This window comes from Cavia porcellus, unplaced genomic scaffold (assembly GCF_034190915.1).
Source record: "Cavia porcellus strain 051 isolate PalLab524CR breed Dunkin Hartley unplaced genomic scaffold, mCavPor4.1 scaffold_24, whole genome shotgun sequence".
Classification (NCBI taxonomy): domain Eukaryota; kingdom Metazoa; phylum Chordata; class Mammalia; order Rodentia; family Caviidae; genus Cavia; species Cavia porcellus.
The window spans coordinates 19,268,113-19,285,749 of record NW_026947507.1 but is presented as its reverse complement, the minus strand read 5'-3'; the positions used below and the strand labels follow the sequence as shown (position 1 = coordinate 19,285,749).

Sequence of the window (17,637 nt, the reverse complement as noted above, 5' to 3'; positions counted from 1 at the left end):
TTCCTCCTGCAATACTAGAAATACCTATTTCTTGTAGTAACCTTTGGGATATAGCATTACAAACTAAGATCTTAAGCCTTTGTGTGTAATACTCCATTGAAACATCACTGAACCTAGTCTATCTTAGCAGACAGAAACAGAAAATATAGGTATACATCTACTAATTCATTGTATACATATAGCTACAAATAATTGTTTATTTGTTTCTGTGTCTGCATTAAGCTAAAAGTGTTTATTTTGATGTCCTCTCCTATAATCTGTTACCAGATGCATCCTTCTTTTCTCCTGTGTTTAACTCCAAATCCTTATTTCAATAGTGAGAAACATGGTTTCAATTATCTGGCACTGATTTAACCTTCTACTTCTATGTATATACATAGTAGAATCAGAATATCTAAACTTTACCCTCATGAGAAACAATTTCATCAATTACAATGCACTACTAATATAAAGCTTTATTTGCTTTTTGTCTTCCAGACTGCATGTATTGCCCAGAGAAGATAGATAATGTAATCATGTAGTTGTAATTTTTAAAAATTACATTTTGAAGATTCTGATGTGTGAACGTTTTTCAGGTCTTTCCTCATGTCTACTATTACATTAATATATAAATATAAACACAAAAATGTGTCTGTAAATGAGTCTTTTAGGGACTACCAGAATCATTACTTAGCCAAGATATGCTGTCAAAAGTATATATCTAGTCTGTATATATTATCTATTATAATTATACTTGTATTGTCTGCATATATAAAGTGCAGCTGGTGGAAAAAAGTTTTTCTTCTATTCTTTTTAGCTACGTAACTAGGAAAATATAAAAGCTAATAATCTTCAAGATTAGTTATCCTTCTTTGCTCATTTACAGTATACATTCTGCTAGTTCTCCTTAGTCTAAACCAAAACCAGACTTGTGTGGTAAAGAATGCTGCATTTGGTGGTACTGGAGCCAATTATCTATGTGACCAGGTGCATACTCTTAGACATCCATGTAGTAGATACAATAGATCATGATTAATGGAACTTAAGTTCACTCTTCTTGGCTGTTAAACCGTAGCCTGTTTAAATCAAAGCTATCATGTGTCAACATCTATGAATCTAATTTGAAAACAAATCACATAATAGGTTGCATTTTAATTAATTAATTTATCTATTTATTTTTGGTACCAGGGACCGAACTCATGACTTCACACTTGCCAGGCAGTTGCTTATGCCGCTGAGCTAAATCTCTGGCCCTTATTTCAAATTTAGTATCATTAACATTAAGGGAGTTCTCAATACCTTCCAGTAGTAATAATTTATTTTCTTAGTCCATTCTATTCTTGTATTATTTTTACTTCCTTCTCTCTTCAATCATCAAAACTTTAAAAGTCTTTTGCATTTTCACTTTCAGTTGATTATATTGTTTGCTAGGTCACTAAAAAAACAAAAGCACTCTGAAGAACGCATCCACAAGCTTTTTTTTGCCTGTATTTATCAAGTTAAATCTATTAGTATTTCCCCTTATTATACTTCCTCCAAAGAAATATTCCTTTTGGGACATTCAATTAATAGGGCTTTTAAATTGTATTTAAAAAGTTGCTATTGATGATTTAAATCTTATTAAATCATTTAAAAAGGTAGCATCTCATAAAATGTTTTTTTGCATCTCATAAAATGTTTATTATTCTACCATAAATACTTCTATTTTATATCTTTGAGAACAATGATTAATTAGCTAAACATCCTATTGTATTACAAAGTTAATGTATTATTAGCTTATAGTAGTTTTATGATATTGCCTTCAACATTGCACATCTCAGAAAAAATGCAATGGACAATATGGGCCTCATGTTCTTTATATATTTCCAACATGATTTCATGTATTTTAGACTACTTTGAAATTATTTTCCCTCAGATGGCATCACAGAATAAGTCTGATATTAAAAATACATCATGAGACTCCATGCTAGGTTGGAAGGACTACAGCTGGATGCCAATCGGCCCTTCCCATGAGCCAACCAGGGCACACGCTGAGAATCAAGAACACTGCCCTCCCCTCAGCCCACCCTCCACCAGCCTAGAAGCAACCAGCTGATTCAGAGAAACACAGGCTGAGTTAATAGCCTGTGTACCCACTCCATTTTGTACCCACTGAGATACAAAAACAACTAACTGCTTATATTGTTTAATTAACTTTGCAGGCTTAAGGCTGGTAGCATTATTGAGAGGATGACAGTATAAAAAATAGCAAATATGGGGGGCTTTCCTCTGTCTTGTTTTTGAAATCCAATATTGTTCTCATTGTTTCATTTCATTCCAATTCATTTTTTTTGTTTTTGTTTTTGTTTTTTCGTTCAATGTTCTGATTGGTTTTGTTGTTTTGTTTTATTTGATTTTGTTGTCTGATGGTATGGACAATGGTTATGAAGATAACAAGATATATTATGATATCCATGTTGATTTCCTGTTATCCTATGTCTAAGTTCTGTACCACTTGCACTGTTTTGTTTTGATTGGCTTTATTCTGTTTTATTTTGTTAGGTTCTATTCTCTTTAAAATAAAAAAAATATATATACATCATGAGTAAACCTTTTAAGAACTGACTTTTCATACTTATCTCTCAGGAAGTAGAGTATATATCCTTGCCTGTTAGTCATGAGTTCCAATCTGCATGTCCTTGAAGATCCATGACTATACACATGCCTACTTTGCACAAATCTGATGAAAGGGATTGGAACCCAAATTATGTAAGAGTATCCAGGGAAATGTTGAAACTGAGACTATCAGAGAACTTTTCAGCTGTACCTAAAGAATGAAAATACTACTGCTGAATAAAGCAATATTTATTCAAGGAGAGAGGCATTCTTTTTTCCATACTTTACTTGATCTGAAGAGGCTCTTGTTTCTCAAGATTGCTGTATGATGTTAGTTTGGCATTCTCTTCATGAGAGGAAAGATTCAGTAGCAATATCAAGCTGGTTGCTTATTGCTCTTCTGTGCATAGCATACCCTGACCAATCTATCTAAAAGAACAATCCTCCAGGCATAACATATGACGTGAATATAATGTGGCAATTTGATTTTCAAGCAGCCCTTCACAGGAAGCATGGTTAAGCAAGAGCAGCATGTCAGAGACAGCCCTTATAAATGCATTGTATCAGACGTCCTTAAGTAACAATCCTGACTTTCAGAAAAGCAAATCATAGCCCTAAAAATGTCTTGTTCTCTATAACATTCAGCTCTTGCATTCAATGTCTGACTTTTCCTGAGCAAGAGTTGATGCCCTTAGATTACAAGTTAGGGAGAGAGTCCTTATTTCATGGTTTCAAACATAAGGGATTCATGGCAGGGGTCTCAGTCTGCTCGTCTGCTCCTGCTGATATAACAGTAACAGACTGAGTAATTTTTGAACAAGAAAAATATATATTGCTCACAATTTTGAAGGTTGGAAAGTCTAAGATCAAGGTGCCAGTACATTCAGTAGCCTGTAAAAGTCTCAGTTCTGCTTCCAAGAGGGTTTGCTTTTGTTGCATCCTCAGATGCTCTCAGGGCAAGGAGGAGCTTTCAATTTATTTTATAGTAGCACTAATCCCTTGGAGCTTGTATGACTTAAAACACAAAAGGGCCTCTCTCTACATTCTCAGGGGTTTTGACCTGTGTATTTTGATGAATGTCATTATTCAGATCACAGCAGAAAGTTTCTGCTACTCTTTTACATGCCAAGCCTGGAGGTGTATATTGTATAACATCTTGGAGAAATCAAGAGAATACACAAGCCTAAACTGGCATATTCAGAGATCACCTCACCTTGTATCAGATTTTACAAAATCACTAAATTATTGCAAAGAGTTTTTCAGGAAGCAACTACTGTTTCAGACCAAAGCACAATTTATTTTATAACACTCTTCAAGAATTAAACTTTTCACTTAAACATGTCGTCTATCTGTCTGTGACAGTCACCCAGGGACAATATCTCAGAGCAAATTCTGACTCTTTACTTTCAGAATAAGAAAAATTTTCTTGAGGACAATCAAAATATGTGCATCTTCCTTTCCAGTATGCACCTCTGCTTCAGATCACTCTCATTTTATACCATTGTGGTTTCTCCACTATGAAAACCATCTGTTTGGTCTTTCACTTCTGATTGACTCTGCTGTTTATCCTTCAGAACTTTCCTGGCTTACCTTGGACTTTTGTATTAAGTTCCCATTTCAACTCCCTCAATCTCCTTCTGTATTGTTAGGTGCATCACTGCATCCATCTAAAAAGTCTTCAGGACCCACTCCTTTAGTTTAATGCAACACATTCTTATATTTTGGTTGTAAGATCCCTTTACGTGCTTAAAAATTTTTCAGAACAGTAATGTTTATGTGAGTTATATTTATCCATTCTTATATTCAAATTTAAATGTGAGGCCTGATACAAATACTTGTAAACCCCAAAACATGTGGACAAAATGAATACTTTATGGAAAATAATCACATTTTCAAAACAAAACCCAAATTTGATACTCTTAAGTTTCTGCCAATGTCCTGAATGTCTGGATTAAGAGTGCTGGATTCTCATTTCTGCTTTTGAATTTAGTATTGCAATGTGATCTTTTAATTGAAGTTTCTAAAGGAAACTCAGCCTTGAACAGCTATGTGATTTGAAACAGTATTTTAATTGCCTTTTCAGACAATTTTGTATATTCTTATTTAATATTACAAAAAAGTTGACAAGTGAAAACTGCCATCATAGCAATGAACCTATTTTGCTGTGTTAAATTGAAATCCATTGCCTATTGTACTCTGGCCTATTTCTCTTATCCATAATACTGTAATATCGTGTATCAGGTATTTGGAAAATGTTGACTGATTGTGCAGCTGTTACAAATGTTGATGATTTCATTGCATTATATTAAAATAGCACTTATTATAACTACTGATCTCATAGAAAAGTCTTTACATCGTAGGAATCTTGTTTTACACTTGTGAATGTAAATGTTCCATAATGTAATTTCCACATGAAAATTTAAGCTGTATACTTGATAATATATACTGATACATTCCTTGAAGTATCAAGCTCACTTTAATGATTTTCAATTAATGCTTGCCAAACACCCAACTCTGTATAATTGTAGTTATATGTCATTTGGTCTTTCAAATAAAAATGATATTTCAGGAAAACTGACAAATTTTAGCTCATAACTCAATCAGAGGTGAGTTTTCCTCAAGACATTGTACTCCAGTATACTGTAGAAGTATGATTTGTATTCCTATTTTGTCATAGACTATTAAAAAGACATGCAATCAAGGATAGCTATTTAAAAAATAAATACTATTTTCTGCTCCATAAAGAATATTCTTCAGAGGATCTGCCTTTAAAAAAAAAAAAACAGAAACATAACTGTATAATACATGGTGATAATTAGATTAATCTGGTGCCACTGGCTTCAATGTCAAGGCACCAACAGTGGTGAGGTGCATTCCTCAGTTTTTGCACCATCATTGTAAACATCCACACAGGGAAAAGGCAGATGATGCCTTGGAATTATCATGAACTATTATGACTCGTGGATCCTGTGAGAATACCTCTGGGACTGCTAGGGCCCAGAGACCACACTTGGAGAAGTCGTAGTCTGGTGCAGGGAATTCCTTGTAACTTGGTTATAAAAGGAAAGAATGCAGAACACTTTTTAAAACATCAATGATCAGAAAACCTACCAAGCCAGTTGAATCAGAACCTCTGAGTGTGGCCCAGGCCTCAGTATGTACCTCCTAAAAGCTTCCGAGGTTTTTAGCAAGGTCGATTTGCATTGGTCTGGTCTCTGTGGTATTTGAATCTGTTTTTAAACCTATGACTCCCCTTATGTAACCTTTTGAACTTTTTCTACTTCCTTGAGATGCTAAGAGTACTTGAGATTCTTTTTATTTATTCCAATTTTATATTTCTGCAACAAAAACTCTCAGACTTTAATGATGAGGGGAAATACAATAAAGGATCAATGAAATGTCAATTAGCTTATGTAATTTTTTTACTGTATTTCATTGCTTTTAATTGAAAGACAGATATTGAAATAAAAAATCTTACCTCAGTTTTATTTTTTAAGCAAAAAATTCAAGGGACTAGCCTGGAGTAAATATCATTTTCTTAATTACTTAAAATAGATCCATTTGAAAATGTTTTCTTAGTTTATTAAAACACTTTGCTAGAATCCATGTGGTTTATTGAGGATTTATTCTTTTTGGCTTTTAAATTGATCATTGATTAGTACACAAATACTTGTAGGGAAAAGAATATACTTTTTGTATTTGCCAATAAGTAAAGAAAATTCTATTGTAATTGATTAAATTCCTTCTTACACACAGCAGTTCTTACTTTTAAATTTTATTGGACAGGTCAGTTTGGCATCATGTGAGCAAAGAGTTAGGTTCCTTAAACCAAATTACACAATATCTCCCTATAAGTGACAGAATTTCCTAGTAACAATTCAGTCATAAATAAAGGTCAACAGTAAGTATCATAAAACTTCTCAGTTATGAATTATTTTATCAAAAACTTAAAATACTTTTAAACCTATGCTTTAAAAATGCTAATTGCCTCATATCTAAGGAAATGCTTTTCTTTGAAAAAATACAATAAAGTAAGTTAAGCATCTCAGATGTCTAATCTCAATAAGAGATTGGTGTCAAAAATATTCTAGCCTCTAGCTTATGGGCCACTGTGCACAGGCCCTCTAGATTAGTAATTAAAAACTATCTCTATTCTCAGAGATAAAGCTCTTCAGAAGATATGATCTATGTAGAATTTAAAGAGCAATTGAGGAGAGAGGGGAGGGTGGAGGTGTTTGCTGTCTTCCTACAGATTGTTGTTCCGAGCTGTTACCAAGTTGTCTTAAAGAACACCGAAAAGTGACTGCTGCTCAGAGTGTGAAAGAGGAGAATTCCTCCAGGTCACAAGAAGACAGGAACTGTTTTCTAAGAGTTTGTCAGGAGACCGAGGGCATGAAGAAGGATTTCAGGCAACGAAGGAAATGGCTGGAAATAACTGTCTCAAGCTTTACTGGTCTTCCACAGTTGTCTTTCAGACCTGCCACAGGGAAAATTTTATAGCCTTATAAAAAATAGTAAAAGGCGGAGCCTGATGTTTAACTGACTTTATAAAACCTGTGTTTCTTTAGTAGTATTGTTTTCATATTTCCTTTTTATTATAATTATTTCAGAAAATTTTACGGACATGAAAATTTTATGATATAGCAAAGCAACACTAGACAAGTATGATCACAGTTCTTCTTTCCCAAACCATGTTTATATCTAAATGTAGTTCCAGATTTTCTATTTTTCTAATAGACCACTGAACTGTAACTTCTAAGCAGTGTGAATTTGGGCGCACTATACTGTTTGTGACAGTGCCTACTGCTACTTCAGGACTATTTATTTAAAAATATTTTACTTCTACCCATAATTTTAAAATTCCATTGTCTTTTCTTCCTTGTAGAGGGTTACTAAAGACACATTAACTTGTCAGATTATTTGATTTCTTTCCATATCAATCATTTATACTAATCTAATTTTTCACATCCTCTTTTCAGGTTGACTGAGCAGTGCATTTGATTTCAAAAGTATCTTGTTTGAAATACCCATTACCGTTTCTCCTCCCTCTCTTTCTCTGTCTCACTTGCCTCTTTCTGTTGAGTCTCAGGAAACAACCCAAGTGTAAAGCTTTGGAGTGTTGAATGTTCTCAATTAAAGGAGAACCAGTGTCTCTCTGACTTTTGCTTGCATCTTTCCTATTTCTATACTATACACAGGTTAGGACTTTCCTTGAAGTCCTCAATTTGCCTAGAGTTTAAATCATCCCAGAAGATTAACTCCAAGAAGGAAGATTAGAGTTAATTCCACTACCAGAGCTCACAAGAATGTTGTCTCAGGCTATGATCTGTTCTTCTTTCCTAAAACTCATTTATTCTTCCTTTAAAATCTCTACAGCAACCGATTCCCTTTCCCCTGCAAAGAAAGTACTTAAACTTCACCCGTTTTATCCTTCTTTAAGTTTTAACTTTGTATGATTCCTGTCTGTCTGCATGTTAAGTAATTTGTATATCTTTTGTTACTCTGTTCATGTCATGCTTTGGATCCAAAATGTCCCCCAATATTGTCACATGTGTGTTAGATGACTGCATCATGAGGGTGACACCTCATCAGTGGATTCACCCATGAGTTCAGTAACTAAATATGCTGCTAGGAGATGGAGCTTGGCTAGAGGTGGGTCGTTAATTGGAAGGGTGTGTTCTTGTGTCAAGCTCCTCCCCATCTCTCTCCCTGTTTTCTGGCTGCCATATAATGAGCAGCAATCCTCTGCCCAGGCCCTTGTACCATGACATTTTTGCCTTCCCTTGCCTTCTCCGCCCCTCTCTTTCCTCTTTCTCTTCTCCTTTCCCTTCCCTTCCCTTTTCCTTTCAGTTCCTCCTTCAATTCCTTTCTTTTCTTCTTTATTCAAAAATTATAGGGAAGGCCTATAGATTTCTAACAACTACTCAGTGCTTACCATAATCAATGTGCTGTGCCAAGCCCACATTACATATCTTTCTTAACCATACATCTTTTCTTTCATTTGTACACAGAACCCTTTCTTGTCCTCATTGCAATCCAGGAAGTTTATAATTATAATCCCAAGGAGACATTACTGGAATTCTACCACTTCCAGTGGAACCAGTGGTGAGAATAAAGACACTGAGACACATACACAGTTAGGGGGAGCCAGGGGCTCCTAAATCTAGTCAAGATGGTGGTTCATTAGAACAAAGGCCTCAGCCCAGAGCCCTTCCCAGATTTGATTGATTCTCCATGAGGGGAGTAGCTTGTAAGTGGATGAGAGAGTGGCAGAAATAGGTGACTACCTTGACTAGTGTGAGCTGGGCTAGGTAGGAGGTCTGAGATCACCTTTGCCATATGCAGAGGGCAAGAAACACAGAGAGAGCAATCTGCATAACAATTGATATAATAGCTAATAATTTGGGGTCAGTGCATCAGTTCTGATGTATAATACTGTTTGCCCTGGGAAGTCATAGCCTCTTTCTTGAGGCTGGGTCCCAGCTGACAGCGTGGAGCACAGCTCACCATCCTGCCTGGCTCAACCATGTATTTCGGGAGTCCCTGGGTGGGATAACACTGACCTGTCATCTTGCTTCAGATATTACACAGTAGCTTCGCAGCTAGCCCAATTTACATTGCTTAAAGCCAACTGAAGGGAAAAAGAAATAGCCTAGCCAGCCATGTACATATCAATACAGGGAGGTAGGCCAAGTTTATCCAAAATGGAGAGTTGTCCCAGTGGTCCCCCACAATTTGTAGATACTTTGAGCTTAAAAGAACATGTGAATTGGCCAGTCAATAAGTGGTAGATGGAGTCAAACTCTATTTCCTTTCTCAGTAATTTAGGTCTTAAACTTTCTACAATTTTTGTTATGAGTATATCTCTGACCATAGTCAGAGAGTTCCTTTAAAAAAAAAAAAAAAACTATCCTCCATGATCTTAACCTCAAAATAATTAAATTGTATTTCAATATTAGAGCTTTCCCTTAATAATACTTTAGAGACTATTATCCATAATGTTATCTAAAGTCATCTCAAAGTCATTTATAGTTTTTGCACTCACCATTTCACAGAGAAAATTTTTCTAAAAGTCTTGTAGCTATCCTATTGTACTGTTCCTTTTTTTAGACTCTTAAAATTTTCCTGTCCCCAGCACCTTTTTCAACTTCATGGTAATTCCCTGACTTGCTTCATATATCCATTTCATTTCTTATAATATTATTGGATTTGTCACATTTCTTTCAGTTTGTACTTTCAAGAATCCAAATTCAGGTAGTGTATTATTGTTACAGCCAGCTGAGCTAGTTAGAAATATTATAGGCAGTCAGACAGGGCTAGTCCCTCAAAGAAGCTGGCACAGAGGACCAGATGTCAAGAAGACACACACTTCTTGCTGTGGACCAGATCTCAAAATAGGAGGCAAAACAAATGCAATGACACCCTTAGGTATAAGCCTTAGGATTAAGTCTGGATCACTTTGAGAAGTCAGTCACCCTTCCAATCCTTAGGGAAGAATCACTGCTCTCTTGAGAATGCCAGCTTTCTTTGTGACTCATCTTCCCATTTGTTCCCAATTTAATCAGTTTTACCTGAGCTATTAATCTTGTTGCCTAAACATAGGGAGTTCCCAGTTTTCCTCAATTTTAAACCCGTCACACCTCATGGTTGTACTCTATTAAAATCCCTAAAAAGATAGAGTCCTTGGCAACCCACTTGGGACCCCTGTGTTGAAAAAGTACAGACAAATATGAATCAAGACCAAACTCTTAAATGTGGGCTGTGGGCAGTTACTGCAGGTCTTTAAGTATAACAGGGAATGAAGAAGAAAGGAACAAAAATAACTCCAGTAGGTTCATATTGAGAGATTGGAATAACAGTAATATTCCTTGAATTATTTCTGTGATAATTTTTTGGATTTCTAGATTATCTCTAACTTGTCACAATATATGAGATAGTCATTCTTACTTGGAAAATTTTAAGAGCTTTGAAAGGATACATTTTTGAAACTACTGTCTTTGACAGTTAACCATGCTATCTGTGAGTTTCCATGTGTAGGAAATTGGGGAAATTAGGTCAGTATTTAGTGAAGATAAAAGAATCAGAGGAAGAAAGAAAGATGGAAATTGGGGTAATAAAGTTTAGGAATTGCACATTCTTTTTTATTGATAGTATACATTTTCCTAAGTTTGCTCTAGGGTGTTTTCAAATAGTATACAGATTTCATGCTGATTATAGACTCTGCTTTACAATACTTGTATTTTGTCATAGATTGTTTTCTAAATTTAAGTAACAAGTGATACATTTTTTTGAAGTGTTCACTCTCCAAGAAGACATTGATTCTTATTAGATGGTGGCTTAATCCTCAGGTACTTCCAGTGAGCACTTTTGTTCAATATAGCCCTATATCTCTCCCCAAATTATTGTTCCCTAAAGGAGAGATTTGCCAGTATAGTGTGGATAGTCAGATGTCATACCAATTTCTGCATGGTAAGTTTGTATTTCTCCTGATCATCCCAATTTTAGAGTACTTTATCATTATCAAATTTCTGTAGTATAATTCCATAATATTTTATAAAATATTATCTGGATTAGTACAAATTCTAGACTTTCAGTGAGAAGATTGATGGTTTTTGCTTTTCTATGTGCAATGCTATTCTGCTCCTTTTTTTTTCTTTTGTAGCTTTCCCAAAGACTTTATATCTGCATGTTCTATATCTTCTTCCATTTTTAAGAATCTGATAGTCATATAACATCTGGGTTTTTATTTGATGCCACATGTCTTGTTTTCTATTCTATTTTGAGAGGTTTTCATTTTTTGTTTCAAAGAACTTTCTCAGGCTGATTTAACTTTTGTTTTCTACCACAGTGCATCAACTAACATAATAAACAGTTTAGTTCATCATATTTTCCTTATATTGTCCAAAGACCTAACATTTCCTCATTAAGTAAACATCTAAAAGTAAATCTCACATTTAAAAAAAAAAATTAGCTTTTCAGGATTTGTCTCCCACTCCCCGGAACCCCATGTCAGCCTCCTCTTGTACCATAATGCCCCTCAAAAAGGGAGGTGTTAGAATTAAACCACCCTCAATGATTGGAAGATTTGGAACATCACTGAAAATTGGTATTGTTGGATTGGCAATTGTTGGGAAATCTGTCTTTTTTAATGTATTAACAAATAGGCTTCAGCAGAAAACTGGCCTTGTGAAAGGAGCTCACAATGCATAGGGCTTGGGAAATGCCTTTTTATCACGTATTAGTGCCTGTGATGGGATCTTTCATCTAACATGTGCTTTTGAAGATGATGATGTCACCCATGTAAGTATAGATCCCATTTGAGATATAGAAATAATTCATGAAGAGCTTCAACTTAAAGATGAGAAAATGATTGGGCCCATTATAGATAAACCAGAAAAAGTGGCCTTGAAAGGAGAAGATAAAAAACTAAAACCTGAATATGACATAATGTGCAAAGTCAAATCCTGGTTTGTAGATCAAAAGAAATCTGTTCACTTCTATCATGATTGGAATGACAAAGAGACTAAAGTGTTGAATAAACACTTTTTTGACTTCCAAACCAATGGTCTACTTGGTTAACTTTTCTGAAAAAGACTACATTAGAAAGGAAAACAAGTGATTGATAACATATCAAAGAGTGGCTGGACAAGTATGACCCACATGCCTTGGTTATTCTTTTCAGTGGGGCCTTGGAACTCAAGCTACAAGAATTGAGTGTTGAGGAGAGACAGAAGTATCTGAAAGTGAGCACGACACAAAGTGCTTTACCCAAGTGGTCCGCAGCACTCCAGCTGGAATACTTTTCCACTACAGCCCAGCTGAATTATGTACGTGAACCATCAGGAAAGAGACAAGGCTCCTCAGGCTAAAGGAAAGATTCAAAGACTTTGGGAAAAGGATTCATTATGGCTGAAGTAATGAAACGTGAAGATTTTAAAGAGGAAAGTTCTGAAAATGTAGTCAAGGCAGCTGGAAAATCCAGACAAGGCAGAAATTATATTGTTGAAGATGGAGATATTGCCTTTTTCAGATTTAATATACCTCAGCAATCAACAGAGATAAAAAAAATTAGTTATTGCTCAGATAAACACACAACTTCCAAAAGGCATATAGCTTTTTTAAATAAAAATTTCTGAAAACTGAAGAGACAGATAAAGTTGGGCAATGGAAATCTTCCACAAATTATTTTTGTTTTTAAATTCTAAAATACTGTGTATGTCCCATGAAATGTAAGTTACTAAAGGTGAGCAGCCTTGATTTTCATGTGATTAAGACCCTACCTCAAACTGGAGAAGCTTTTCAAACTTCTACTCTCATGCTGTTTCATTAATCTCCATCATTTATGCCAAGCCTGACACATTTGACACTGAGAACAATTTGGTGTGGTCCTTTTTCAATCTACAGATACTGCATGTTTTATAGGACTCTGCATGTCTACGCTCAATAAAACATTTGACAAAACCAAAAAAGATTAGCTTTTCTGAGTTTTTAATTCAAAAATTATTTTTACATTTTTAATTTATTTTAGAGAGAGTTAAATTTAATCTTTTTCAGAGGAAAATTCATTGTTCCTTAATTAGTATGGTGAGCACATGCATTTCTTGGGTACTCCTGGATTTCTTGAATAATCTACATATTAAAACTTCTGGTGCACTTATTTTGGTTTAACTTGGTGCACTTATTTTGGTTTAACTTTTTAAATAGTGTTTGAGGAAATGCAACTCAAAAGTCTTGGATTTAAGTATTTAATCTATTAATCAAAAAGAAGCATTAACTTCTCCATGGTAAAATATCTTTCTCTTTGTCACAAATACATTTTTAGGGAAATGACTTTTTTTGTTTTTCCTTTTAATGTTCTTATAAACCTGTGTCTGATAGAAAAATCATATCATTCTTATTTCAAAGTTGCTATATTTTTAATCATTTATAATTCTACAATCCCATTCATTATATATATAATTGTGTTTCAGAATTTTTTCCTAATTAATGCAAAAGTATTAGCTAGAGGTAATTTACACATTTAAAAACCTGTTTTTTTTTTTTTCCCTTGCCATTTGGAGGTAACCATTACTATTTAATTTCTCTTGACAACATGAATGATTATGATATGTTCTGCTGTCTGATTCTCTCAATCAATCTATCTCAGATGAAAGGCATGCCATGTCATTCTGAAATAAATATATAAAATTTTGTAATTAAGTTATTCATATGTTCTTGAATTTGAAAGCAGAGAGCATAACAAACACAACACTTGATTTTATATCGTGGAGCTATTAACCATTGCCATAGCAGGAGAACCTTTGATGAATATTCATAATTGTAGAAATGGGAAAGAAGAGTGAGGCCAGCACAAAGCCTTAGAGAAATAAAATTTCACCAAAGCTACCCCACAAAGAGCTACCTCAGAGACCTGATGAAGCCCAAGAAAGTAAATATTAGATATACATTGCTATTGTTTCTCCTTTAGTCTCAAGCCAATTCTTCCATCTATTTTGTTTACACTAAAAGCTCTAAATAGGACTTGAAGATATCTAAATTCCTTAGACATTTGAACTAATCATCTTTTCACTGTGTCTAAATAAAGCCTACAGGGTATACAAATTTCATAATGTAGAATACTTTAGTTAGTAAACTAGAATGCAATGTAAAGAATTCATTAATATTAATGTAATGTTACCATTTAGAAAAAGAATACATTGATATAAATAAAAATTTTAAAAATAATCTTCTTATACCAAATAGGATGTTAATGATACCTAAAGGAAATAATATGAACTTTGAATTGGCAAGGCAGTTGTTCTAGGAAAGGGAGACCACTGAACCAAAGATACACACCTGGGGTTTACCTTGGATCACATGCAGAAGACTAGAAGGAATTCTGAGTAGCATAGATCGAGGGCATACTTTGAGGGATAATGACACATTGGCTTGTACAATGAAGGGTCAAAGGATGTAGGTTACCGAATATGAAACTAAACTGTTAGAATGAGATTCAATCACTTAAGGAACCAGACTTAACCCTATAGAAGAGTACTGGAGAGTTTTAATAGAGAAGATGTGTTTTATGAAGATTAGCAGTGTGCTCTGAGGATTCACATAGGAGAAAGTAGGGACATTTGCAAAGATGTAATCACGAGGTAAAATAATTCTAGAGATAATGGGAAACAGTGAAAAGCACACCTTCATCTTCTACCTACCTGCACTACTCTTATGTATTAACTCTCAAATGTTTACTGACTACTGTATTCATAAAGAATACAAGATATGTGATATAATGCAAAGATAAAGTCAAATATACTTCGTGTCCATTTAGATATGGACAAGCAAGAAGTTTGAGAAGAGCTGATTATAAGGAAATAAAAAACAATTTCCTAATACCTTATTTAATACATCTTTTTGTTTCACTTCTCATAATACATTTTAAAACTTAGCAAAATTGAAATAAAAGATTATACCATATATTTCTGAAAAGCTAAATGTGATTAAAGATCAGTAATTTTATAGTTGGATCTTGCTTTTATTCTATAACTCAAAATCTATTTGTAAAACTTGAGCAACAATTGATATTGTATTTTGTATAGAGTAACAATTTTATCATTTGTATGCTAATGAAAAATTATAATATATTTTATCCAGTGGGACTTTGAAATATCATTTACATTAGTTCATTAATTCTATTAAATATTTTTTATTTCAACTAAACGCAAAACTAGTACTCTATTTTGCTTTTGATGCATTAATTCAGGACAAAGTCCTTATTTTCCTTTTTAATTTTTTTAATGGTAAAAATAGAATCTTACTCCCTTTTGCGTATCAATCTCCTATGATTGACTTTCTAATGAAGGAAGGTTTCTGTGAAAAACGTTTTGTTCCTGAAATGAGTTGGTTTCCAAAATACGGACTGAGCCTTCTAGGTGGGTTCAGCTGGAAGAGGATGCAGTGTCTTGCAGGCCATTTGCTAGAAGACTGGGGCACAGAGCAAAATTTCTTCCCTTAAATTTTTTCTTGTCGTTCTTATCAGACACTTAGATTACTACTTGCTGCCTTCCTATTTCATGTCACTTTAAAAATGGGCAGGAATTGTAATTATATCCCTAGATCTACTGCTATGATCTTGACCAACACTAATGAGATTACCAATAATGGGGGTATTGTAATTATCCCAACCATGCATGAACGAAAACCTGCTTTAAAACTTGTTTCTTTATATGTATTCTTTCAAATGGAAGAACGGAATATACACAAGGTATACATTTAAATATTAAAAACTTGCCATATGTATGCATGGTATATAATAACATTTTCAAAACTTTGATTTATTCTCAAATATCTTTAATCATTAATAACTATCATACTTGGATGGTAATAATAGTAAATTCTTTTACAGAACTTATTTCCTATTTTATATTTTTGTATGTTCACTTTTTTTTTTTGGTACCAGGGATCAAACTCATTACCTTGCACTTGCCAGGCTGACACTTATGCCACTGAACCCAATCCCCAGCCCTTATGTTAACATTTTTAACCTGCACAATAACCCTATGAAGCAGATATTTTATAATTACCATATTCCAGTGAGAAAACTGAAGCCTATAGAGATGAAATAACTTTTTCAAGGAAAGGGGTAGAAGGAAGATTTGAAACCAACTACTTTGGTTCAAAAAAAGTTACTCATAACTCATTTCTCACATGAAATAATGAACTTATCACAACTTATATCAAAATTCAATTTTGATAGTTGAAGCTAGTTTAATTTTGCCATCTTAACAACCCAAAGTGTGACTTTCAGAAGTATATTTTTAAATTCCCTCATTTATTCTTTTACTTCCAGAAATATTTATTCATAGCAGCAGTTCACTCTGCCTAGTAACATACTGTGTGCAATGTGGCTGACATGTTCCAGTGGAGAAGAAAAGAGAGGTAAACCAGGGCCTGCAAACAGTGTAATACATAACATGGTATGTTAATAATTGTGATATCATTGAGGACCTTGTACCTCACTTAAAGGAGGGCAGAACACTCTGTGGACAGTGAAATGCCACTAAAAATTTTGTAGTGAGGAATGACGTCATCTAATATGCTTTCTATGAGAAAGATGCCCAAGAAAATGAAACTAGGAGAAAGAGAGAAGCTATGGTCATCATCCAGATAAGAGCTGATGGTGATTTCTACTACACTGCTGGCGGTCTATATGGAGGTAAGAGGATAAGTTCAAATAAAATAGGGGTAAAATAACTTAGAGATTACATGTGTCCTGTTAAGAAAGGCTAAGCAGAGACTCTAGTTTGAGGCTTATAACTTTAAGTAAGTGAGGGTCATTTTCTCACTTAGGAACCACTTTAAAAGTATTGAGCTAGAAGAACTCAGGTAGTTGATATAATGCTATCTGGTGCATACTTTTGCAAGAACTCCCAAAGAAAAGAATTTTTAAAACTGAGAAACAAAACACGAAAATATTTTCTACATCGTTATAATCTTAGTAGGTATAATATGTATTCAGACATTAAATCTCTGTCGCTGTATTCAGAATATTAAATCACAAAAGCAGTTGTAATCTGGAAGCATAATAATGAGAGTCACGGGTTTGGAGGTTAGAAGAATTAGAGAGACCCTGTAGAATTCTTATGAAAAAGACATGAAAACACAATAGTAGACCAGGGCAGTCCAGACTGAGAGAGAGGCCATGAGTTGGGAGATACAAAAGCTTATCTTCCATTGTATTGACCTCCCATTTATCCTGTTACCCACAACTGCGTCACACACACTTGTATTACCCCCAGTTTGCCTTCCTGTTGGCTAAGTTTTGGTGCTGAGTCTCACTTCTTGTATCTCTTCTCCCCATATGCTACCCAAATATCCCTACTTCAAAAACTGAGGAGGGCATCAATCTGACTAGAATATTCATAACCCTGAATGAATGAGAGTTGATTCCTTTAAAGATCATTCTATTTAAAGCTGTAAAAACTAAAGAAAAGAACTGTTGGGAAAGAAATAGTCATTTTATATTTTGGGGACCTCTTATCTGCTTTTCAGGAAGGTCAACAAATGAAATTTATTCTGGCT

General features: G+C 34.3%; 1 protein-coding gene and 1 pseudogene across 9 annotated transcripts in view; one reads left to right on the top strand and one right to left on the bottom strand.

The window, feature by feature from the left end:
* Aga (aspartylglucosaminidase) overlaps positions 1 to 17,637 on the bottom strand; it is a 112,506-nt gene that overhangs the window by 59,483 nt on the left and 35,386 nt on the right. The window contains exon 10 of one of the 9 annotated variants that reach the window (XM_063234719.1): positions 6,334 to 7,051. The exons of the other annotated variants lie outside the window; for them this stretch is intronic. Within the exon in view, the coding sequence (XP_063090789.1) occupies positions 7,046 to 7,051 (6 nt within the window). The 3' untranslated portion in view covers positions 6,334 to 7,045. Of the gene's footprint in view, positions 1 to 6,333; positions 7,052 to 17,637 lie in introns of those variants that run through there. 9 annotated transcript variants of the gene reach the window in all.
* On the top strand, positions 11,605 to 12,710 carry LOC100722160 (obg-like ATPase 1; annotated as a pseudogene).